The 24123-nt window shown below is 43.3% G+C and overlaps 1 protein-coding gene across 13 annotated transcripts in view; it reads right to left on the bottom strand.

The window, feature by feature from the left end:
- NRG1 (neuregulin 1) overlaps positions 1-24123 on the bottom strand; it is a 680406-nt gene that overhangs the window by 11557 nt on the left and 644726 nt on the right. For 7 of the 13 annotated variants that reach the window (XR_013232658.1, XM_077345430.1, XM_077345424.1 and 4 more), the window contains 4 exons: positions 21918-21976; positions 16660-16683; positions 8687-8789; positions 4920-5046 (listed from right to left, as the gene is read on the bottom strand). Coding sequence is in view for 12 of the 13 variants with exons in the window: in XM_077345430.1 (XP_077201545.1) it covers positions 4920-5046; positions 8687-8789; positions 16660-16683; positions 21918-21976 (313 nt within the window). In the remaining variant the exon portion in view is untranslated. Of the gene's footprint in view, positions 1-4919; positions 5047-8686; positions 8790-16659; positions 16684-21917; positions 21977-22493; positions 22562-24123 lie in introns of all 13 variants that reach the window. The other 6 variants (XM_077345420.1, XM_077345426.1, XM_077345422.1 and 3 more) reach the window with 2 other exon arrangements.

Below are 24123 nucleotides of genomic sequence, written 5' to 3'. Positions count from 1 at the left end.
GGATCCTGGTTCACTTTCTTGTCTTGTTGTAGCTCTCCTCGCCCCTGGTCCTCTCCCCTGAGGGTCTTCAGACCCTCTGGAGTTGCTTCAGGAAACAAAGGGAAGCAGCAAAAATCCTTTCTGCAGACTCGTGTTCATGGAAGGACCAGATCCAACACTACATGATGTATTGCAGGGGTAGTCAACCTGTGGTCCTCCAGATGTCCATGGACTACAATTCCCAGGAGCCCCTGCCAGCAAATGCTGGCAGGGGCTCATGGGAATTGTAGTCCATGGACATCTGGAGGACCACAGGTTGACTACCCCTGAATTGTATTGTATTTATGTTCTGTCCTATGGTGCTAGCTTGGGCCCTCGAGACTGCTTACAAACTAGAATCCTATAAACAGGACATATACTGGAGTCCACAAAGAATAATAAAATCAAATTAGATGCAAATCAGCTAAAATCAACACCATAGAATCACCAAACAAGAGCATGCAGGGGAACCATCTTACTTTCTACCTACCCTGATGGCTTTCTGAAACAGGCATCTTCAAAGCAAATAAAGAGATGCTCTGCTAGGGCTTGGTTGGGATTGAATTTCACAAAAATGTGAATTCCACTCCCAAAGGCCTCTGCCCCAATTTCGGATGAGGCAGTCTGGGCACGATATATATTCATATGCACATAAATGTATTCATACACATGCAGAGGTACAGCCCCAGGTTACTTCTAGAGGACGGGTGTCAGTACCCTGTTCACTGGTTACCTGTTGACCTATTTTCATGTTCTCAGCATGGGATGTTTCCTTGACCTGTTTATGCCCTGTATTATTTTCCCACAGCTTAGAGGCCTGAGGACACTCTCATATCTTCTGGGAGTATTTTATTGCTTTGACCTTGCTAGCCTGATGTTATCTCTTGGGAATGCCTCTAAGTAGCTGCACATGCTTTTGCATGGGAAACACTGTTCATGTCTGGCAACTCATCCAGTGCACCTATTTTTTAAATTTGAGAATGGGAATTAGTGAAAACATATACTCTTGCTTTGCTAGCTTTGCTTTTCAGTTCTAGCAAGGAAGCACGTTGCACTCTGTTCACTGCCTTCTTCAATAAAGAGATTTTCTTCCACAATAAGTCTGCTTATTGGGAATTCAACAGAGACCTGACAATGGGGAGGGGAAAATCACAATTGTTTAGAAGGATTTAATCTCAATTTCCAGGTAAACTATCATAGGGATTGCTGGGTTCAAATGCATGTTGCTGATGTTGAGCTTCAGGGACCACATGGGAATCATGCTGCTGCAATATCCATCCTGCTGCTAATCAGCTTCTCTGAACAAGTTGAATTTCCTGCCAGATTACAACATCTTCTTTAACCAAGGCAGCTCTGGATTTCCCTGCTGCCTTGACAACCTGAGATTTTCCCACTTAATACCTGGCTCGACGCATAGAGGGGGACATATGCTCAACTTGACTTTCTGTTTAGGAAAGGACAGAAGTGGCTTGAAAGTGGAGGAGTTTTTATTAACTCTGTTGCTATGGATAAGTCACCATCTAGCCAGGTTTAAATTTCTGGGTCCCCAGAACTTCTGCAAGGAGAGATGAGCATTACAGATTTATCAGCCCTGGGGAATGGTAAATCCAAATAATTTCCTGAATACAACTAGCAGTCCTGCGGAAGCTTTGGTTAAAGCTGTGGAAGAGACAGCTGCTTCACACCATTCACGATTGCTCTGAAGTACCCTTGGAAGACCCTGAAACCGTCTCTGAGGTTTCAGTGAAACAGCAGAAGCTGTATAGCTACAGCAATGGGGGAGGAAGATTCACACTGTGTCCAACCAGACATGAGCCTCAGCCTTTGGTGAAGAAACCTTCCTTTTCTACCACCATTATATCCAGCAATGCCATGCTGAAGGGTCCGCATCCTTTTACATACTGGAACCCAAAAGGATCTCATCCTGGATAGCATGCAGTGGTAATTTTGTAACATACTTTCTGGATGAAAGTTGCTTGTGTTTAATCTGACTCAGACATCACATTCTGTAAATCTCCCTGGAGCTTCTACTTGCCTGTTCCTGTGGGCACACATTTCGGTGGATGCTTTTCAGCTTGTTTGCCTGAGTATATGGGCAGAGACCATGAGGATGCATATCCCACAACTTGTAATCTGTCCAGGCCCTTTGTGGCACTTAAAAGCTCCCAGGGAAGGACTTACTGTTAACACTGGACCAGGAAAAAGTTCTTTACACTTCCCTTGAAGGAAACAATCATCAGTATGAGAGCCCCATAACTTTATTTATGCCCGGTATCAAATGTATCCTTCCTTGCCAAGGTGCTTGAGAGAGAGGCAACAAGGATTTCTGGGTGAAATGGATCACCTAGATAATTTCTAATCCAACTTTTGTCTTGGTTGTGGGGAGGAAGCAGCCTTGGTCATTCAGTATGTACTGGTCACTTTGGTCACCCAACCTTGGCATCCCACCCAGCTGGCAGGTGGACCATGTCCCTGTTAGTGTTTTTGCACCACCTGGTGACTCTCAATACCACTGACTGTGGTATTCTTCTCAGATGATTGGCTGGGAAGAGTTCCAGGAGGTGGGTGGGTGGGCAGGTTGTTTTGCTGAAGCTCTGGTTTTATGTGACTCTGAAAGTGGTGCTAGCTCTGCCGTTCGGTCTTTAGCCTAGGGGGTTCTCTTGTTTCTCCTCTTGAACATTTACATGAAGCTGCTGGGAGAAGTCATCAAGAAAGCAGCAGTTCGGCTCCTAACCAAAGCCCCATGGAGAGCACACATTACCCCAGGGATCCCCCAGCTGCACTGGCTCCAGATTGGATACTGGATCAAATTCAAGGTTTTGACCTTGATGCTCAAGGCCCTAAACGGTCTGGGACCCCTGTACCTTTGGGACCACCTTCTCCCTTATAACCCCCTCCCCTCTACATCTGCTCAGGGTCCCCGGCCCCAGGGATATGAACTGGTCTTGACTAGGGGCAGGGCCTTGTCAGCCTTGGCCCCAGCCTGGTAAAGCACTCTACCTGAGGATATTAGGATCCTTTAGGATCTCGCACAATTCCGGAGGGCCTGCGAAACCGAGCTGCTCTCCCAGGCCCAGGGACGAAGCCAGGCAATAATACCAAGATATATTGGCCGCACTGCATGAAACAACCACCAGTGGAGACCCCTCAAAACTCGAAGAGACTCTGTAGGAAATTCAAAACTAAGAGATGGGTTTTTAATTGTAAAATTGTATTATTTTATTATGCATACGGTTTTATATTGTTGTTAACCATCCTGAAATTATAGGATGGGGCGTTATAGAATTCATTCATGCCCATTACTTCAGTTCTTGGCGTAGTGGTTAAGAGCAGCGGCTTCTAATCTGGTGAGCTGGGTTTGATTCCCCACTCTTCCACATGTGGCCAGCTGGGTGACCTTGGGCCAGTCACTGTCCTGATAGAGCAGTTCTCACTGAGCAGTCTCTCTCACTGTCTGTTGTGGGGAGAGGAAGGAAAGGCCATTGTAAGCCACTGTGAGACTGCTTCAGGCAGTGAAAAGCTGGGTATAAAAACATTTCTCCTGGGGCTAGGCTTCCTTGTGTGCCAACCTTTCAGGTGGTGGGGCTGGTTGGCATACGGGGACTGGCTTCTGCTATGCCCTTCTCCCAGCCAGGCTGGATGGGAGTTCTCACTGATGGTGTTTTGGGGATTCCTCGAGACAATGCTTTTCTGGAGAGCTTTTGGGGGGTGGGTGTGAAATGATTTCCTCAAAGGTGATCTATTTTATGATTTTGAAATCTTTTTTCTGTTGGCTTTTAGTCCATTAATTTTATTTATCGGGACCCTATGTGATGCTTTTGTGTGATTTCCTACTGGCAATCAGTCAAGGAAGAAGAGTTGTTTTTTTATACCCTGCTTTTCACTACCCAAAGGAGCTTACAATCGCCTTCCCTTCCTCTCCCCACAACAGACACCCTATGTGGCAGGTGGGGTTGAGAGAGATTTGAGAGAACTGCTCTATGAAAAAAGCTCTAAAAGGAGTGCGACCAGCCCAAGATCCCCCAGCTGGCTGTATGTGGAGGAGTGGGTAGTCAAACCTGGCTCTCCAGATTAGAGGCCGCATCTCTTTCCAATCCAGTAGGACCTTTGACCTTTCTAGGTTTTTATGTATTGTTCTATGTTTTATGTATTGTTCTCTGTTATGATGTAAACCGCCCTGAGCCTCCGGGGAGGGCGGTATATAAGTATGATAAATAAATAAATAAATAAATAAATAAATAGGTTTGGGTCAGGATATTTTCTCCTTTTTGTTTTGGATCTTGAACACAAACAGCATTTTGGGGTTATGAACTTTTGAAAGTTGATGTTATTCATTTATTTGTCCTTTATTGTTTTATTCTTTATTATTATATGGTTTAATTAGTTTTATTTTTTGTTTTTAACACGATGCTACTTACATACTGTAATCCATCCTTAGTGCTTTGTGAGCAGATACACAGGGTATGAAGCTTATAAACAATACGTAAGTAAATATGGGATTGTTTTTGTAGACAATCTGTACAGACAGGTTTCCTCACATTACTGTGCTGGGAAATTTTCACTTCCTTGTGTTCAGATAAGAGAAAAAAAACAGCCAACTAGGATTCTAAGTTTTTCATTTCAGTCAGAGACTCCGTCACAAATGGAAAAACTGTACATTCGGATTGTTCAGAATGACAATAAATTAGACTATTTCCCCCCTATCTTTTCAATCACTCTGTTTGAATGTTATAGGAAACTCTGGCTGTATATTTTCAACCGTTAGATGATCAACAGTAAGCCAAATTACATCCTTCAAATCCATTGACTACAGAGAAGTATCAACCTCCACTTAGAACCATACAGGAAATGGCTCCAAAGGAACAGTGTGTATGGTCCTCTGATTTTAATACCGCACTTACGTTGACCAGCTGTACATTTTCTGGCGGTGGGTGAGGATGGTGAGGCCCGTTTGCCATGTTGACCCGATGATTCCTTTCCGACCGAAGGCCCTGTCGAAGGCGATCGTGCAACTTTTTCCGCTGCTTCCTGAAGTTGAAATACAGAACTGCTTTAACAGCCAAATGAAGAAAACAGTTTCCTACTGTAACCTCTGCTGACCAGCACATTCCCACTATGGGTATAAATCCATCAGACACACAACAGGAGCTCTTGGGACCGGCACAGTTCACGATTGTGTTTTATTCGGCAAGGCTCAGGAGAAGTACGTTTGTAAAAAGAAGAGACCCTGGAAGAGATGCCCTGCTTTGCAAAATTAACAACCATTCAAAAGGGGGGGGAACAAAGGATGCTAACTCTCAAAATCCAAACAGCCACGCTTTCAGAATCCTTTCATTGAGTCATATCCTGCTTCTTGTAAAGAACTAATTCCCCACAATTGAGAAACAGAAGACTTCAAATAAATGGATGATTTATCAGGAAAGGACTTACTCAGAAATCACTGTAATTCATCAATTGTCTGAAAAACCCTGGCTATTGTGTTTACTTGTGCAGTTAGGAGTTAACTTTATAGTAAGGTGACCAGATTGTCCCACTTTTGGAGGGACAGCTGGGGGTACCTGGCAAATTGTACTCATGTTGAAATTAAAAATATATATATTACAATACTATTTTTTTGCGTTCTATGCGTTCTATGAAACTTTTTGTTGCTCCATATAGACCAAATTTTTAATCAAGAACCCCCCCCCCCCCCGATCAATGGTGTCCCGCTTTACCAATGTTAAAGTCTGGTCACCTTACTTTATAGGCGTGGAACTATGCTGATTCTAGTATATTGAGCTATTATGCAGATACAGGTTTTCACCAAATTCAGCACGCTGACCCTTTTAAGTCATCATTTTTTAAAATGGTCGCATTTAGGCCTATGTTTTGATATTGCGCTGCTTTTTCTGCACACGGTTATGCATTTGAGAAACTTTTGATCGCAAATCCTTAAGGGGGGGCACTTTCTACATTCTGTTAGATGCTCACTGGCAGGCCATGGTGAGCTACAATGTCACCTGACTGCCCCTCTGGCACATGCTGCTGGCAGGGGCTCATGGGAATTGTAGTTCATGGACATGGAGACCTCAACAAGAAATTTCCATGGGAGGCACACAGCCTTTTGAATGCCAACACGATAATATTTCCCCCTCAGAGGTATGCTGTTCCTCATAAAGAGTGGATTGAAAGGGCTCAGAGGGAATGAATAAATTAATTTCTGCTGGTGTAATGTTGTAACAGCAGAGATAGCAGGGTCTGCACTAAACAAGGGGCGCCTCAAGCTCCCATTGGTGGATGAGGGATGAGGGGCTGTCTGTTCACCCATTGGTGGTTGGTGGCACAGGGGAGGAGTCCAAAAACATGCTACGCTTACGCATGCAAAAACAGGCATCTTTGGCACCATTGTAAAAGAAAAGTTGTAGTAAAGTTAGTTTCAAATATTTATTTGGATTTTTATCCCGCCCATTCTTTACAGCTCTGGGTGGTTTGCATGGAACACTGCATAAATTTACATGGAATAGTGTGCAGAAACCAGTGGAAAAAGCACACTTGCCACTATGAGGGGGGAGAACAATGCATAATAAAAAATGCTACAGTAGGTTTTCCATGGTGAAAATGGTGCCACGTGCAGAATTTAAAAAGTATTATTTCCAAGACTTTTTGTGATGTTTCCTGCTGTGCATAAAGCCCAGTGAGATCCGCTCTGCAGTCTACCTTTGCCTGCAGAACTGCAGGAGAAAAAAATAAAAAGCTGTCTTTAAAAAGATCACATGGGAAATTTAAAAAAAAGAAAGGGGGGGGGGCTAATCCTTATAATTCCAAGATAAGAACTTAGTGTTCATAAAGATGCAGCAGTGATTGTCTGTTCTAAGTTCTTCCGTCATGGAGATTGCTGAGTCACTCACTAGCCCTTGACACGCTCACTCAAGGATGAAGAAGAAGAGAGACTGCATCAATTGCAAATCCAGCAGAGTTAAAAGAGGTGGCTGCAGTGAAAGCACGGACTTGCTGTTAGCCCTTGCTATGCAACAATGCAGCCAACACAGGGGATATGATCTCATACCTTATACGGAGTGGTTTTGCTGCAGCCTAGCATCTTAGTTGTTGGTGTGTGTTTTTTAAAATCCAGCATCCCCTTGATTAAGAGCATGTCAGCCACAAATGTTTAAGGGTCGGCTAATCGTATACGCAGTCTAAATTTTCCGGCTGCATCCCCGCTGCTGTGTCTCATTTGCACAAAATGGCAAAAACACTCCTTCCTGGAAATGTCTGCTAGCTACTAGACCTGTTGCCCTGTCTGGATACAGCCAGTGGGGGTATTTAAATGGCTGAACATGGTATGCAGAGAGGACGAGGGTGGAAAAATACTTCTTGTGAGTGGGACAACCCACAATATAAAGAAGAACAAATGGGCTAATTAGCGATCAGGAGTGTAATGCGATAATTTGCTATTTATTCTAGTCCACAAACACGAACCATTTTGCTGTGAAGAACTGAGGTGACTTTCAATCGTTAATGTAATGAAAGTAAAAACTACTACAGTTGTGGACAGTAGCTTGGAATCTAACTACAACACATACAGACAAGGTTACAAGCAAACCCCTGTGTATTTTACAACTCAGTTTATAAAACACCCATAAATTTGTACAGTAAATTCAGGTGCTCAGCCATGTTGGTCTGAAGCTGATCGGATTGAATTTCAGCTATCTGAAATGGCCAAGCCTGAAAAATCTCAAAAATATTCCAGAATGTTCAGGACTGCCAGACAGCTGAAGTTAAAAGGCATTTAAAGGGATTTTAGAAGGCAGAACATTTCTTGCTGTTTCACACTCAACTACAATTTCAATGCAATCCTAGTAGCACTTTCCTGAGACTATGCACCACTTTAACATACTGGAGTAGGATTCTGAGTGAACCTACTTTAGACGATTCTCTAACCATGCCCTTCCTAAGCTAGAGTTACGCCCTTCTACGTCCACTGATTCCAACAGAGACATTGCTCAGTGTGTTCTGGGGCACAATTAGAAATCTGAAAACGCAGGAGTTCAAATTTGGAAGCATTTCAACTGGGACCCCTTGGCGATGGCCTGAATGGGCCACAGATCGGAAGAATCACAGATGCAGAAAGGTTTGTTTAATCATATAAACAACTATGGCTGCACTGTGCATTTACAGGCAAATTCTTAACAGTGTCGTCCTTAGCAAAATTATGTCCTTCCATGCCCACTGGTTTACAGGACTTAGGATATGACTCTGCTTAGGATGGCGCTGTAGATATTAGCTGCCTATTGTTGTGCAAACACATGAGCTATTGCCACTGCAAGTTCCTGGAGATGGAGAGAACACAGAGCATTTGCCTCTGTATCTCATTTCACCCATTGATAGTTATGTTATACACTGATGAAGTATACTGAAACAAGGATAATTTACCGGGACTTCTCTCCTGTTAGGAGGTTCCCGCATTAAACTGTGTATTGGGCCTGCACCGATTCCTATGCTTACTTGCTACTTTCCGTGTAAAAACAGTTTATTGACTGCTTTCACTGGACTTAGGACATAACTCTGCCTAGGATGGCGCTGTAGACGTTTAGCTGCCGATTGTTGTGCAAACATTTATTTTTATTTGGACAGAGCCCTGACCCACTCAGGGAGAACTATGGCAAGAGAAAGGAAAAGGAAAGTTTACTTGGTTTTGCAGTAGGCCACCACACACATGATGCCGACCACAAGGAGAGCAATGCAGATGCCGGTTATAGTCAACACCCTTTTCTGGTAGAGTTCCTCAGCTTCTAGAAAGCGACAGAAAGGATAACAGGGGTTACAGGTGCATACTAGATAGCTAAGCAAAGAACAACCAAACGCCAGGCTACATCCCCTCTACTCCAGAGTGTCACAGAATGAAATGAAATAAAAGGCCAAGTTCCCATGCAGAATAATACATTCAGAAATTAAGATCTGAATGCAATGCCCGTGAGGGATGAATGTAAGGTCTTTAAAATACATATGTATATAATTCAGTTATCTTGTTTAGTCTAGAATTCTAACATAAGCTCATAAAAAATGGCTGGCTAATTTTCTTTTTATAAAATGAAGTAAATTGATATCACAAAGATGAATACAGAAATAGTCCCCTGCCCTTTTGCAAAATACAATCTCCCACCCCACCTCCTTCCCCCCCCTTTGTAATTGTACATACACAATGGTTTTTCCAAACTTTCCTTAGATCACAATGCTCTTTACATGAGAAATCTTTACAACTGCACTCATTGGGCTTGGCTCGCAATAGCACCGTCAGTAAAAGCGACAGTTGATCAAGGACTGGTTCTCCCGTCTGTTAAACTCGATTCCTTCCATGCAAACCCCTCCCCCCCCCAAGCTCAACAGCCACAATGGAGCAACAATGCATTGTACCCTAGACAAAACATGATTACTCATATTCCATAATCGCAGCGAAAAAAAAAGAAAAGAAAAAGCAAAAAAGGAAGTTGCTTGAGGAAAATCTGTTCCACAGCTGTGACCTCACTTACAGATATTTTATCATTATAAATTAATTCTTAGAGCAAGCAATGTTTGGGTTGGAAGGGTCCTGCATTCCATTGTCTGTCACACTCGGCAAAGCACCGTCCGTGCCCCGTACCAGGGAAACGTTGCGATCCGAATCATCTTGATACTAACCAAACCACTCGGCTCACGCGGCCAGTGTGAGCCAAAACCAAAGGGTTTTTTTTTACTTTTGTGGTTAAAAAAAGGATATTTAAATTTTAATGTAAAGCTGAGCAGCCGTCACACCAAGCCAATGGAAAATTTGGACTAACCAAGGTGAGAGGAAGCAACAGAGAGTTTAAAAAAAAATAAACATTACAATTTTAAAGAAAGGGAGAAAGAAATTACCTCCAACTTTCTTGGAAATGAGGCTGCCAAGGATAGGACAGGATTAAAAAAAACCTATTACTTTTGCACTTGGAGAGGGATTGTGTTTGGCAGTGTCCTGATATGGTGCTCGTTCTAAGTTTGCAGATAAGACAAGACCGGCTGGGATTGCTTTTGGCGTGCTCTCTTCCTTCAGTGTCAAAATCTGACACGAGCTTCTGTTCGGTCCCAAATTCCTCACCTCCACGGTCACCATTGTTCCGCGGAGTGTCAATATTTGCTTAGACATTGACCCAGCATCTACTCCGATGACATCACCCCGGGCAATGACTTGTGATTGGCAATGTGTGCTGATAGGCTGGGGGATGTTATCGATACACAAAGGAAGGAACTGTCACAGAGTGCTGACTGTTTCTGGAAGAAGTTCTGCTTCCCTTTTGAGGTACTTTCCCGGAACACGGGACTTGGCACCCACACAGCCTTTAGCAAAAGTGTTGTTTTTTTTTTGGGGGGGGGGAGAGAGAGAGAGAGAGAGTTGGTTTTGTCAACTCCACTTTTCTCAGACATCTTTCCAGGTGACTATTTCTGCCCAGTTCTCTCAGGTGTCTGAGAAAAAGCGTCCAGAACACAGAACTGAATGTAGGGACTTAATTCCCCTGCCCAGTGCTTAGAGCCTCAGGGCTTTCCCAAGTGGCCTCTGATTTGTGTTAGAGATTAAAAAAACAATTTCAAAAACATTTAATGGAAGAGTCCATTTCCTGGCAACTTAATTTTAATTTTGCTGGAAGCTCAGACCTTCTTGGACTCTGTGTTATTTTCTTGATCTCAAAAGGGTCCTGGGGAGGAATGCCACATGTTCTGAAAGACTACATGTTATGTTTCTCCAGTGCAGCAAATAGAGGCTTTGTGGAGCAATTTCTAGTCAGGAAAATGGTGTGTGAGTCTCATTTCTCATGCACAGCAGACCCAATTCAAATTGGACCCATGTATACCTGGAAAGTGCCAAAACTCCAGAACGCATCTTTCCAACCAGCTGGAGAATGTCCTTAGAGAAAATGTAACAAGTAGCTTGGGAAAAACATGAGCTATCAACCTTTAAATTCTCCTGACCTTTCAGAGATGGGCTAAGATACCTTAGAGGTGAGTCTTTAAATCAGCTGAAATGATTTAATCAAAACAGGGTATATGTAGTCAATGAGAACTGCTTTTAGGGCCCACAGTTAGGTTATCCTCTGAAGCAGGGGTAGTCAAACTGCGGCCCTCCAGATGTCCATGGACTACAATTCCCATGAGCCCCAGCCAGCATTTGCTGGCAGGGGCTCATGGGAATTGTAGTCCATGGACATCTGGAGGGCCGCAGTTTGATTACCCCTGCTCTGAAGACTACAGTTACCTCTGCTACTGTACAGAAGGAACGGTGAACTGAAAAGCTACATGAAAATCATGTGCATAACTTTTAAGGGCAAAATTAGATATTATGCACAGATACATGTATTTGCATTTTCTGTCCTGACCCTTTTGTCTGGGTGTCAGAGAGTGAAGAAGGGGTGTGGGCAGGTGGTTCTTACTGCTTCCCACCCCTTTTTCTCTGCTCTAAATTACCCCTCACCAATGGCTGCCCTGCCATGCAGAAAGGTCCAAATTATCCTTGGCTCTTGAAGGGGTGGGCATCTAGAACAGTGCTTGGATGAATGGGAAATGACAGCTGGGGAACGGTAACAATACCCTCTCTGCACCATCATCTTTGATTCTGACTGTCCTTGCCAATGTAGATTTTCCCGTTTACAAATCTCAATCGGGAGTGATATAACTCACAGGCATGTAAAGGCCTTGCTTGCCCTTCAGCTCTTTGCTCTAAAAGAGCAGCCTGACACGAGGAATGAACAGACACCAAAGCTTAAAACTGTTCCTCTCTACGGTACAATGCATGGTACTGTTTGAAAAGAAAGAGTGCTTTCTGCAAACCAAGCCCAATTTTAAAAAAAACACACACATCTATTAACAGTTTTCTGAACATATTCAACCAAAAAATTAATAGGCTGGATTATTAAACAGAGGGAAGGAAGGGTCAGTTTTGCGAGAAACACAACCAACAACCTGGAATGTCAAACTGATTATACAAATGAAGAACCAAAGAATGGGAAACCAAAAGGAGGAAACAAACACAAACATGGCAGAAAGGGAAGCTGAAGGAAGGTTAAAAGTGGAGAAGTCAACTACAAGCCTGGCACAGCATGCTTGATAACGGGGGAAGAGTGAAGAGCAATGCTTGAAAACAAGGTTGAAGCAGAATTTGAAGGGATTTCACATACAGCATAACCCCTAGCCTATGCTCACCTGAAAGCACTGATTGGGTAAGCCAAGCAGCTGAAATACTATAACGTCACAATTCAACAAGAGGTAGAAAGTCATGCTAAATGCAATCCAGTAAAGAGGAATTAGTACAGTTCAGAAAGGGTTATCAGTCATCAACTTGCAAAAAATAAATGTTCTCTCCTCCCTTCTTGCCCACAATGAACTCAGAATGGGATACACGTGAGAGAGCGAGACAGCCAAGTGTGGAGGAGGGCTTGGACTGAAATCGGGGACAACCAGATTCAAATCCCTACTCTACTACGGAGGTTTGCTGGGTGGCCTTGGGCCAGGCAACTGTTTGCAGCCCAGCCTACCTCACAGGGTTGTTGTGAGGATTAAACAGAGGAGAGAGGAACGATGCGAGCTGATTTGGGTCCCCATTTGGGAGACTGATTAAGTAATGCCAGCTGCGGAAATGCCATCAAAAAACGACATCATCTATGAGAAGTGCTTTCCCTCCTTCAATTAGCGACATTTTAGGAGGACTCATCTCGTGATAAGGATTATCAAGTTGTAAGCATCCCTGCATGCTAGTGTTGAAAGGGGTATGAAACAGGATACTGTTTCAGCTGGCAACCCCATGCAGCTCCGCTTTTGCAGCAAAACAGTAAAGGAAACGGTGGCATCAAAACTTTCTGCTGCTGTAATTGCAAGTTTCTGCCTAATTTGTGTCAGTCTCTCACTATGTGTGGTTTTCAAACCTGTGATATGAAATATACTGTAAATCTGCCAGTGAAGCTAGGGAGAGCCAGTTTGGTGTGGTGGTTAAGATAGGCATCCTCTAATCTGGAGAGCCGGCTGGATTCTCTGCTCCTCCAAACTGCAGCCAGCTGGGTGATGTTGAGCTAGTCTTGTTAGAGCTGTTCTGAACGAGCAGTCCTGTCAGAGCTCTCTCAGCCCCACCCACCTCACAGGGTGCCTGTTGTGGGGAGAGGAAGGGAAGGTGACTGTAATGCGCTTTGAGACTCCTTCGGGTAGTGAAAAGCAGGGTATAAAAAACCCCTCTTCTTTTTCTGAAATACTTATAGTTATGAAAGAGCCAGGGACTGGTATAAAGGGCTGTGTCACTGAAGCACTTCTCTGCATTCTGCTCCTTGCTGCTGTGGTTTTGTCTTCGTTTTCAGAATCCTTAATGGGACTGGCTCATCTTTTGACCTAGTTTCTTTTTATGACACGGGTAGTGCTTAGCTGAAAAAGGGGGCGCTTTTCACCAGAGCAAAAGCTCTCTGCTAAAAGTCCTGCCTTTCCATTATTTTTCTATTCCTTTTGCCAAAGGCTGCAAATGAAAGAAGAAACATGTCATCCATGCTAGGACAAGCCAGCTTTTCTCTCCTCCCACCTCCGGGCTTGGATCCAATCACTTTATTGATTTCCTGCAGCAGAATATGGATGTGCATCCAAATATACACCCTACTGAAAATGATGCCATGCAGATAGACAAAATCCATATCTGAATGCCAAAGGATGCAAACGTTCTTCCTTAGACATTGCATCAATCCCCTGCATTCCTGTCCATATTCTGCTGCAATTGTGTCTCACTACAGACGTACTGCACCGAGCTGCTGTGCAAAGAAGCTGACGGCATACTAAAGCAAGACAAGGAACATCAACTCCCTGAGAGCTAGGAGTTGTGTAAAAGTTAGAGTTTCAAACTAGGATCTAGAAGACCCTGGTTGAATCCCCACTGTCAATGGAAGCTTGCTGGCTGACTTTGAGCCAGTCACAGACTCTCAGGGTTGTGGTAAGGATAAAACGGAGAAGGAGAGAGTGTTCTGAACTTCTTTGAGTCCCCACTGGAGAGAAAAGTGGGATATAAATTAAGTGAACAAATAAATCAGTTGTCTGTACCCGTTCCTAATCAAGGCGCTGAGACACCTTCAGCGATATCACTAGGTAGACAGACCTGATTAGCTCTGTGGCACTGTCACATTGTTGGTGTTGGCTGTGATTGGATGGAATCCCCCAGTGAAGATAAAAAAAGCTCTAAAAATGACACCCAAAAGGCAACAAATACTAAAAAAAAATGTGCAAGGCATTATTAAAGAAGATTTTAAGGGAGAAGCTTTTTGTATTCTTTGAAAAGTTAATTTTTCATCTCAAACATATTTTGAGCATGAAAATATTATGCAGCCTTAGCCCATTATTGGCTCACAGCACTGCTAGAAGGGCTGCAAAGCCAAGCATGTCACAAGCTCCACTATCTGCTGTGGCCTCAACTATGCTGGTCCACAGAGGTCTGGCAGTACAGCAGGCAGTGAGTATCTTCGACATTTCCTCCTATCAAATCCTACATCCCGATCCTTCATCTCATGCCTTCTTGGCTTCCCAGATTCTCTTGATGCCCATGGCCAGCATGCTCTGAAGTCACATTGGTTTTGCGTAGGTAGGAGGCTCGCTGCCTATCTGGTTGCTGTTTTCACAAAGGCTGCTGTGCCCTAGATGTTCCTGCTAGCTTATAGCCAGACAGTCAAACAATTAAGGTGACTTTGAAGCCTGAATATCAAGGACTAGCTATGTCAAATTGAATGGATTCATCTAAGAATATGCCAAAATGGTTTTTGAATGACAACATTTTATTGAAGCAATACTGAGTAGTCATGGTGTTTTAAATGAAAAAAGGGGGCTTTGGGGACTTTAGAATCAGAGGTCTCCGAGCAACATATGCTAAATTGGACTTACTGCTATGCAGGAAAACTTGAAGGATATCTCGATAGCATACTGGTAGCACTGAGCAAGAGGATTATACAGGTCTAGTATGAAATTGTCTTGGAGGAGGAAGGTATGCCATGTTAACTCCATCACAGCAAAGGAGTCAGCACTGGTCTGGCATTCTACACCCAAGGTAGAAATGTCAGAAAGTTATAAGGCTGCTTTGCAGAATTTATTAAGGTGAAAAGTGGGGAAATTATTTAATGCCTCTCAAAGTAAACAACTATTTGGTGCATGTAAACTGAGCTGCTCATATTCCTTTTATAACCATGAGACTGTCTTGCATGATTCCAAAGTTACATGCACGCGCAAGAATCATCTGTACTTCTGAACACCCAGAACAAAGGATCTAAGTCACAGTATTTCAGACTCTGCAGACACACGTGGTACATTGCCCAGTCACATGTAATTTCAGGATCAGTCCTAACTAGCACAGAGAACAGAAACTCTTATGTTGTTTTTTTTAGCATAGGAGATCCTGAACTGGAACCTTTAGAATATCAGGTGGTGATTCTATGTGTGCACCATTACTAAAACAGGGAACTAAAAAGTAATGAACATGTCCTATAAAGCAGGGGTAGTCAACCTGTGGTCCTCCAGATGTTCATGAACTACAATTCCCATGAGCCCCTGCCAGTGTTTGCTTGTAGTCCATAAACATCTGGAGGACCACAGGTTGACTACCCCTGCTATAAAGTGCCTCTTGGATAGGGATAGGCTTGACCATGGCAAGTGATGGGGCCAGGTACATTAAAATCCTCATTGGATTAGGCCAGGGATTCCCAACCAGGGTTCCGGGGAACCCTGGGGTTATGCAAGAACTCCCCAGGAGTTATGTGGCCTTTCCCGTTAGTTTGGATGGCCTTTGACATTAGTAGACATCACTGGAGCCCACTTCCCCTGTTGCTCTATTGACCTAGTCTCTTTCTCCACAATGGAAACAGTAAATGATTAGTTGATAGTCTGGCTTCTGCATCTTACTTCCTTACCCTCTTCTCTGAAGGGGCATGCCACCACTTCTGGGGTTCTTCAAAGCCTGAAGATATTTTAGTTCCTTCACAGTCAAAAGGCTGAAAAAGGCTAGGTTAGGCCGTTGGTCTGTGCTAAAAGGAGCTTGGCTGTAGTTTTTCCTGGGCCCTTCCCATGGACCTGCCTCACTTTCCTGGGGCCTCACCTTGCTTTCTTCAATCCTGCCTGGCAGCAGTCAGATCCAATGGGAGGAAAAGACTGCAATCTCGAAACCCACTCTGCTAAAACAGTCATTTAATCGAACTTGTGATGGCAGAATGGCTCAGGGATCAGGTTACTCAGTTCCTTATGAACTTAAAGAGGGCTCTGCAATCCTACCCTTCTGTAGAAAGTCTTAGAAAATGAAAAAAGTAGAGCCTATCAGCCAACACCATTAAGGGAAATTAGGTAGGTACTTCCAAAATCCAGCAGCAACACCAGACTGTAGCAAAAGCAAACATTAAAAAACATGCCAAGCAATCTAACAGAAAAAAAGTTAATTTCCAATATTTTGGAACAGTTTCAGACACAATCCACAGCAATTTATATATGCCGATTTAAGAACAGATAGAAACTAACAAGGACTGTTATAGCTGTATGATCCCTTCTAAAGCATAAGGAAGCTGGTTAGGAATTGAAGAAGGGGGGGATAAAGAAAAGGCTTTTAATCTCTCAGGGTCTAAAATCTGAAAGCTAAAAGGAATGATCGATTCATACCCATAAATTCAATCCCAAGATGCTCTGCCAATGCAGAAAGTTGACATAAAAAAGAAAGAAAAAGGAAAATAGTTTCAGAAAAGAGCAATACACTGTACCGGAAACAACAACACAAATTACACATGTATATTATACTCCTTTGGTACCTGCACACTGAGACAGGACAAATGGCACGGGGTTAATGTGGCAAAGCTCATGTAAGCTGTGGCGGGCTCATCAAACCATTCATGAAACTGTATTTCCTCTAGAACAGGGGTAGTCAAACTGCGGCCCTCCAGATGTCCATGGACTACAATTCCCAGGAGCCCCCTGCCAGCGAATGCTGGCAGGGGGCTCCTGGGAATTGTAGTCCATGGACATCTGGAGGGCCGCAGTTTGACTACCCCTGCTCTAGAACACGTGGAATGTGGCAACACATGGTAAGCCTTAAAGATACAGCTGACATATTATGGTGACAGGCTGTTTATTGAAACTGAAGCTGTAACACCCACTTAATATACCAAGATATGGATACAAAAACATCAATATCCTACATTTTGCCTCTCTTCCCGGATGACAGTGAGTGGAACTGGAAAATACTGATTTCAGCAAGACTGCAATTTCCTTTCGTGTTTTTGTGCTTTCTGTAGGCTGTTACATGCAGAACGACATTACGGTATGGGAATCCTCACTCGGGTGAGTCTTTTTTAGTTCCCAAGCAGTTCAGAAATAAGTTTAGCAATTCACATTGGATGTGGCTGAAGTGACATCTCTTCTGTGCTATCTAGGGATTTCCTGAACAAATCCACTGCCTTGTATAGAGGCAGGCTATTGGTCCATCTAGTTCAGTATTGCTTACTCTGACAGGCAGTGTCTCCCCTGGGCCTCAGGCAGAAAAGAATCTTTCCCAATGCCTGCTATCCAAGATCTTTTAACTGAGTGAACCAGCACCGTCTGTGAGCCGAGAACGTGGTCTACCATAGAAACACAGTACTCGCCCTTCTTCTCTCATTTAGAAGCATACAGAGGGAAGGAAGCATCACGAATTAATTGCCATCTCTGAGGGAAGCCAGAAAACAGGCCTATGGAAAGCTGCTTGCCAAAGGGTAGGAATTATTTGGCTTCAGAATTGTGCCAAATAATTGCAGCATACGAGAGTATTATCACATTTCAGACCACTGCAATGCTACTTAAAATCACAGGTGATACCACTCATTTCTCTGCCTTTCCATTATTAAATGAAAGGCAGAGGAGAACTGGCCTCATTTAATGTTACCTGGGGACAGAAAGGAAAATGCCGGAACAGGCAATATTCATGGCCTGACGATATTTCTGGAGCTAATCAGGGATGCCGATCCACCTTTTTGTGGACTGAAATGGCACCAGTTCCCACAGCTGGGGAACCCTACCAGTGATGACCATCTATATGTATTCTGCAGAATTATGTCTGTACAACCTGATATAGCGTTTGGGGTGTGTGAATATACGTGTGTACCAATGTATGCATGTACACACTCTGCCAGTTAAACAGATGTTGTCATTATAATAACATCTGCCTACATTACATTCTATCATTTATTTCCCTTATCCCAAAGGAACTTGGTTTACCTCTGGGAGGAAGTTACAGGTCTCTGCTCTCTCAGTCCCTTATTATTATTATTTTTAAAGGGCCTCTCTATTTAAAGCAGACCAGTATTCATTTTACTGTTCTCATCAGTTTATATGCACTTGGAAACCCCGGAGTAAAAAGGTCTATAAACCTCAGCTTCCCACAGGTCCAAATCTTATGCATACATTGCTGAGCATGAAGTGTGCTGTCCCTTCTCATTACAATCAGTAACATTTGAAGGGTTAAAAAAAAACCCCAAATCCATCAAGATATTTTTGTCCCCCTAATGAGCCAGTATTACATGCTTACATGAACGCTACAAACAATGCATATTAGTTGCATAGAAAGCTTGGTTAAGTCTTCACAGAGCTAGTTGCATGCACATGCACATATATTACTGTGTTGATGCCAGTTTGCTGATAAGGTGGACTGCAGCCTAGAAGTAATTTAATCCTAGCAAAAGTCATTCACTTTAGATAGCTTCTATTCGAAATAATTTACTTGGAGACTTGGGGTTTAAATATAAATCTATTCTGGGGGTGACCCTTAACATAAAACATGCAAGGGAAACATGCATCACTCATTCTAACTCTAGAAAAATCACATACCACTAAGACTGATAATTCACAACAAAATACTTTTGATTTCAGAAGGCTTCATACTCAGGCACTTTCTAAAATATTCCTCTTATACATGTACTCAAATTAAATTTATTCTTGTGTGTTTCATTATTTGGGGCCATATAGGGGCCAAGCCCATTTCATTCAGGAATACAAAGGGCACTAACTTGGGGGGGGGGTGGAGTGGAAGAACTCTGTGGACGGCCACCCCCTCCCCCCAGTACCTGGAAAGGCTGCAGGAAGCTGTTATGGAATTTACTGGCAGGGGCAGCTCTTACGCAGCAGGGATCTGCAGCCTCCGAGCCTCAGAGGGAAGTGGAAGGAGGAGGGGGTGGTCCGGGTGGGTGACGGAAAGAGATTGGCTGGCTGTTGGACAGACAGGCAAGCCAGTTGGAGGAGGCTGCACTCAGGGGCGGGATAGCCACCCTGAGTGGGTGTTAAGCGCTGAATGGCACTTAAGCCATGAGACACGCTCTTCCTCCACGGCCTTACCAGAAATATGCATGTTTTAGAAATGAATAGATGCTCTAAACCTATGGCATAGCTGCAGTGTACACAGACTTCTGAATAACTATTCAGATCAGGACAACTGCCTGCTTAAACAGCATAAATTTTTGACCACCCAAGAAATCTTGGTTAAAAAACTAAACCAAACTAGCAAAAATCAGAACATTTAGGTATGGTAGAGCCTAGCTCCTTACCCTCCCCCATCCTGAAAAAAGAACGGGGGATTTATGGAGGCAACTGTTTGGATGGTTACTATAAATTATACATGTACATTTGTAGTTCATAGATGTGGGAGATGACTGATATGTCTATTAGGGCTCCAAACTGTCCAATGACCATTACATCCTAATGGCCATTAAATTGAGCTAGCATGAAGTGGCTGAAATCTTTCACAGTGATGGAAGGAACCATCAAGAACTGCCGTATACCCTACTCGTCATGTTATCAATTAAGCAAGGAAATATGGAAAACCTCTACTGAGTTCCCACAATCTATAAAACAGAAAAGTTCAGGAGGGCATTTTTTTTACAAGGGTTGCAGTCTAATGGAATGGTTCAGAGGGCACTTTAATAATGGGAACAGTGTTGGAAGCTGATTGTAGGCATTATCTTGCTCTTAATACTTTGCCTTCTTCTCTTGAAATCCATGCTCTGCATTGTTTAGGGTATGCCATCTCTTATGCGCGTCTTTTGATTGCATGGTTTTCTAAGTTTGTAATGAAATGCTAGCCCTGTTGCGTTGGATACTGGATGTTTTATGGAGCTCAACTGCCCGGTTTTTGTACTTTTTAATCGTCTTGAGTCTTGGTGAGAAAGGCAGGTGTTACACAAATATGTAACCATTACCTGACCGGCCTGTGCACCTAAATGGATGGACACAGGCAGACATATAACATGCAAGTCTTCTTTGGATCAGCAATAAAATATTACTAACTAGTAATGAAGCCCGCTGTAAAAAGAATACAGCGGGCGCTAGCCGTCCCCAGCCGCCCTGGCAGCAGTGGCAGGGTGGCTGGAAAGGGTCCCCCCCGGAACTATCTCCTCTCCCCCCCCAGGCTAAAGCCGTTCCCAGGCGTGCGGGAGCACGATCGGTGGCTCTGCGAGCCAGCCACCCAGCCGCAATCAGGGGCCTTCAGCCGGGCCCAGGAGAAGGCCCCCGCCTACCGCGCCCCCCCCCGCAGCGTGAAGGGACCTGGGGCAGGAAAGGAGCAGGGCTGCCGCGTCATTGACCAAGGGGAAGCCGGCTGGCGGACTTACTGTCGGAGAAGGCTTCTTCTTCGGAGTGGTGACTCCCCACCCGGCCCAGGCGAGGTCGGGCCAAGCGGCCAATTGGCTGCTTGGCCCTGGATTGACACTCAGCTCCTGATTGGGCCCTCTGAGTTTTTATCCCAGACAGGGCCCACCCTTTCTCCTCCCACATTGCCCTTACACTTTTATTACTACCACTCCGCAGGAGCAGTTTAAAGATTATCAGAATATTACTGATAAATCCCAGCCAAGGAGGCTTTGATATTATGCTTTCTTACCATAGGGTACACTCCTTTTGAAATTGAAGGGATGTTCAAAGGGAAGTCAATTTAGGGCATTGTTTGTGTTTGTGTGTATGGGTGAGACTACGGTTCAAAGGGAAAAAAATGCCAAAAATCTCCCTGGACATTTCCAAAGCCCATTTGAAGCACTTAAAATAGGTTTTATTTAAAAGTTCCCAGTTTTGATGCTAACATGGGTAAAGGGAAGTAGCCTAATAACTGGGGCACAATTTTATGTGTGTGAAAATGGCCATCAATCTGCAACTGCTTAGGGTTTTCAAGGCACAAGAGAGAGGTGGTTTTCCTTTGTCTGCCTCTGCCTAGTAACCCTAGGCCCATTCCATACACATAGAATAATGCACTTTCAGTGTGCTTTGGCAGCTGGGTATTCCTGTGCAGAACAGGAAAATCTACTTCTAAAGTGCATTGAAAGCACATTATCTATTGTGTGCAGAATAGGCCCTAGACTTAATATCCAAGGACTAACCGGACCTGACCCTGCTTGGCTTCCACTGTCTGATGTGATTGGGCTAGCCTAGGCCTCCCAAGGTCATGACTCAGCTATACCAATTGTATACATTCTGGATTTTGAAGTATATACAAAGCAGGGAGCAACTGCTCTTTGGGCTAAATTGTGTCATCCCCCTAAAACTGAGAGGGCTGCTTTCATCATGCATGCATCCCAATCTGGGTTGTTGGATGAGTCACGGTTTGCCAAAGAAAGCCACCTTTCAAAATCTCATTCAGGCGGCTTCGTTGTTGGAAAGCTTGTGGGACCTGGGCAAACAGGTACGTGTGGAACTGGAATGAACATCACACCTTTCCTAACCTTGCCGTCTGACTAAGCAAAGAGCTTGTTATCATTCCCATGCAAGCCGGCCATGGCGATCGGCATGAAGGTTCGTGGAATATATTTAGTCACAGATAAAAATCTGAAGGAAAGGTGCAGTAGCAAGAAAGCAGCCCCAACTGAGCATGCGCCTATTCAGGCAGAGACAGAAAGAAGTGGACGTACTGTAGAAGCTGGCCATTACGTAGTTTTGACAGCGATCACCAGTAAATTCATTGGGGCACCTGAGAGCAAAAGACAAAAACAAAAAGGTGGAGAAAACAGAGAAAAAGAGAAGAAGTGAATACACGCTAAGAAAGAGGCTCCTTTAGTGTGAGCGGCCTGGACTTGGTGAGTTCGCCTTCAGGAACCGAATCTCAGTTTTGCATTGCCAACTATGTTCAAGGTGTTGAGAAAGAGGATGATTTTACAGGTGCCAGAACGGAGAAAATTGGGAATGCACCTCCGGAAATACAAGAAGTGCAGTACTCCAAGCTGACGATATTAATATTTTGATGATACTTTCTGGGTAAAAATTGAGGGCAAAGAGTCAGCTGTGCAAGAAAACTGGCTATTTTTAAGGGGGAAAATGGAATTGCAGTGACATAGCGACGTATCGTATGGATTCAAGCTCACAACACCGAGTCAAAGTTACAATGAAAAGAATCCAGTCCGAACTGATGGGTGAAATCACCAAGGAACACTCATTTTGATTGTTGTAGCTGAGGGAGAAAGCAGACTTTGGATTATTTTAAAACATACTTCCTGGGTTTTGGCTTTTCATGGGCAGAACTTCAGTACATCTTGCTCCAGAGAATCCACTCACACACCTAAAGGGCAAAAATGTGATCAGCAATAGCAAAACAGCAGAACCAGTGAAAAAAGATATTACTCTTCTATGGAACAAGAATCATGTTCTATGGAACATGAATCTCCTCTATGAGACCTCTGGGAAAGAAAAAAAAACATGAATGAAAGTAGACAAAAAATAACAAATCCCTTTCCCAGAGATATTCTACTTACTGAATTTTTATTACAGAAAATCAGTGTCATTAAAGAAAAACCCATGTAGTTAAGAATATGTTCAATTATTCACAGCCCACCTACCAAGGCACATTTTCTCTTTGTTGTGAGGGCCAGAGAACAAATTCATAACCTTGATTTCTGCAGTAATTTACACTGCACAGTCAATCGAAATATGATTCAATTCTTTTATGTCAATTCATCTGAGTTTACCTTACAAGGTCATATTTCATATCAGTTTTTAAACAACTGACAACAGACATATTGTGGATCCAAGGCAGAAACTTTATCAAAAAGCAATAATCTGATGTCTTAAAGCAAGTAAATAAAACAAACAAACAAAGTAAAGAAACAATGAATGTATATTTGGAGGTCAAACTACGATAGAACTGCCTTTTCTATTCCATTTGAGTTTGAATGTTAATAAGCTCCTTATGCCATACCAACAATGAAACCGGTGCCGCCATCTTGGACTTCTGTTCCCTTTGCCTTTTCATGAATTCCAAAGAATACCACAGCAACTGATAATATTCTCATTTTGAATGCTTTCCTCTCTTTCCAAACCCAGACAAGCAGTGCAATTCTGAATGGAGATATACTCTTCTAAATCCATTGACCTCAATGAATTAAGAAGGGCAAAACTCTCTTTAGGAATGAAGATGAGACAAAGATACTTTGCATGTTGAGCTCATGGTTATTTTGAATTTGTACTGTGATTACTGTTGCCATCTTAGCTATAAACATTCTCATTCAGTAGTTTTGCTGTGGGTTCAATAATAAGCATTATCTCGAGAAACTGCCAGGAACTCCCACAGCAAAAACTTGTCCGACCTCTGGATCCACCTACTGATCATATATTTCTTAGCATCTGCCAGGCTTTCTGTTGAGGCCGATGAAAATGAACATCTAACTTGTATCAGGCACCACGCAACCCACATGTCACCATTTACCACCGATACGGGTGGTGGCCGACCTGAAGTCATCTACTGTTATTTTACCTGTTTAAATTGAATTTAAATTGTTTTAATCAATTTTAACTTTAAGAGTTGTAATACACTATGTTGTGCGTGGCCGAGAGCCAGGATTACCGGGATCGGAGGTATAAAAATCTAAGTAAATTAATTAATTAATTAAAGTTTGGCAACACCAACTGGCCACACATTTCCTAACATCACTAGTTGCAAGCACTTGTGTTAGTTATAGCATTAAGGAGAAGAAAAATTCCGAATGCTTATGCTCCAAGAAGTGTTGTTCTGGCTCTTATCCAAATGGAGAAGACAGAAAAATGTGAATAGGCGACTAATCCAAAAACAAGGGTCCCCCCAAGTTCATCTTTTGGGAGAAATTGTACTATGAAGTCAAAAGAATT

This window comes from Paroedura picta, chromosome 7, assembly GCF_049243985.1.
Source record: "Paroedura picta isolate Pp20150507F chromosome 7, Ppicta_v3.0, whole genome shotgun sequence".
NCBI lineage: Eukaryota > Metazoa > Chordata > Lepidosauria > Squamata > Gekkonidae > Paroedura > Paroedura picta.
The sequence above is the reverse complement of the archived record's forward strand: the minus strand, read 5'-3'. Positions and strand labels throughout refer to the sequence as shown.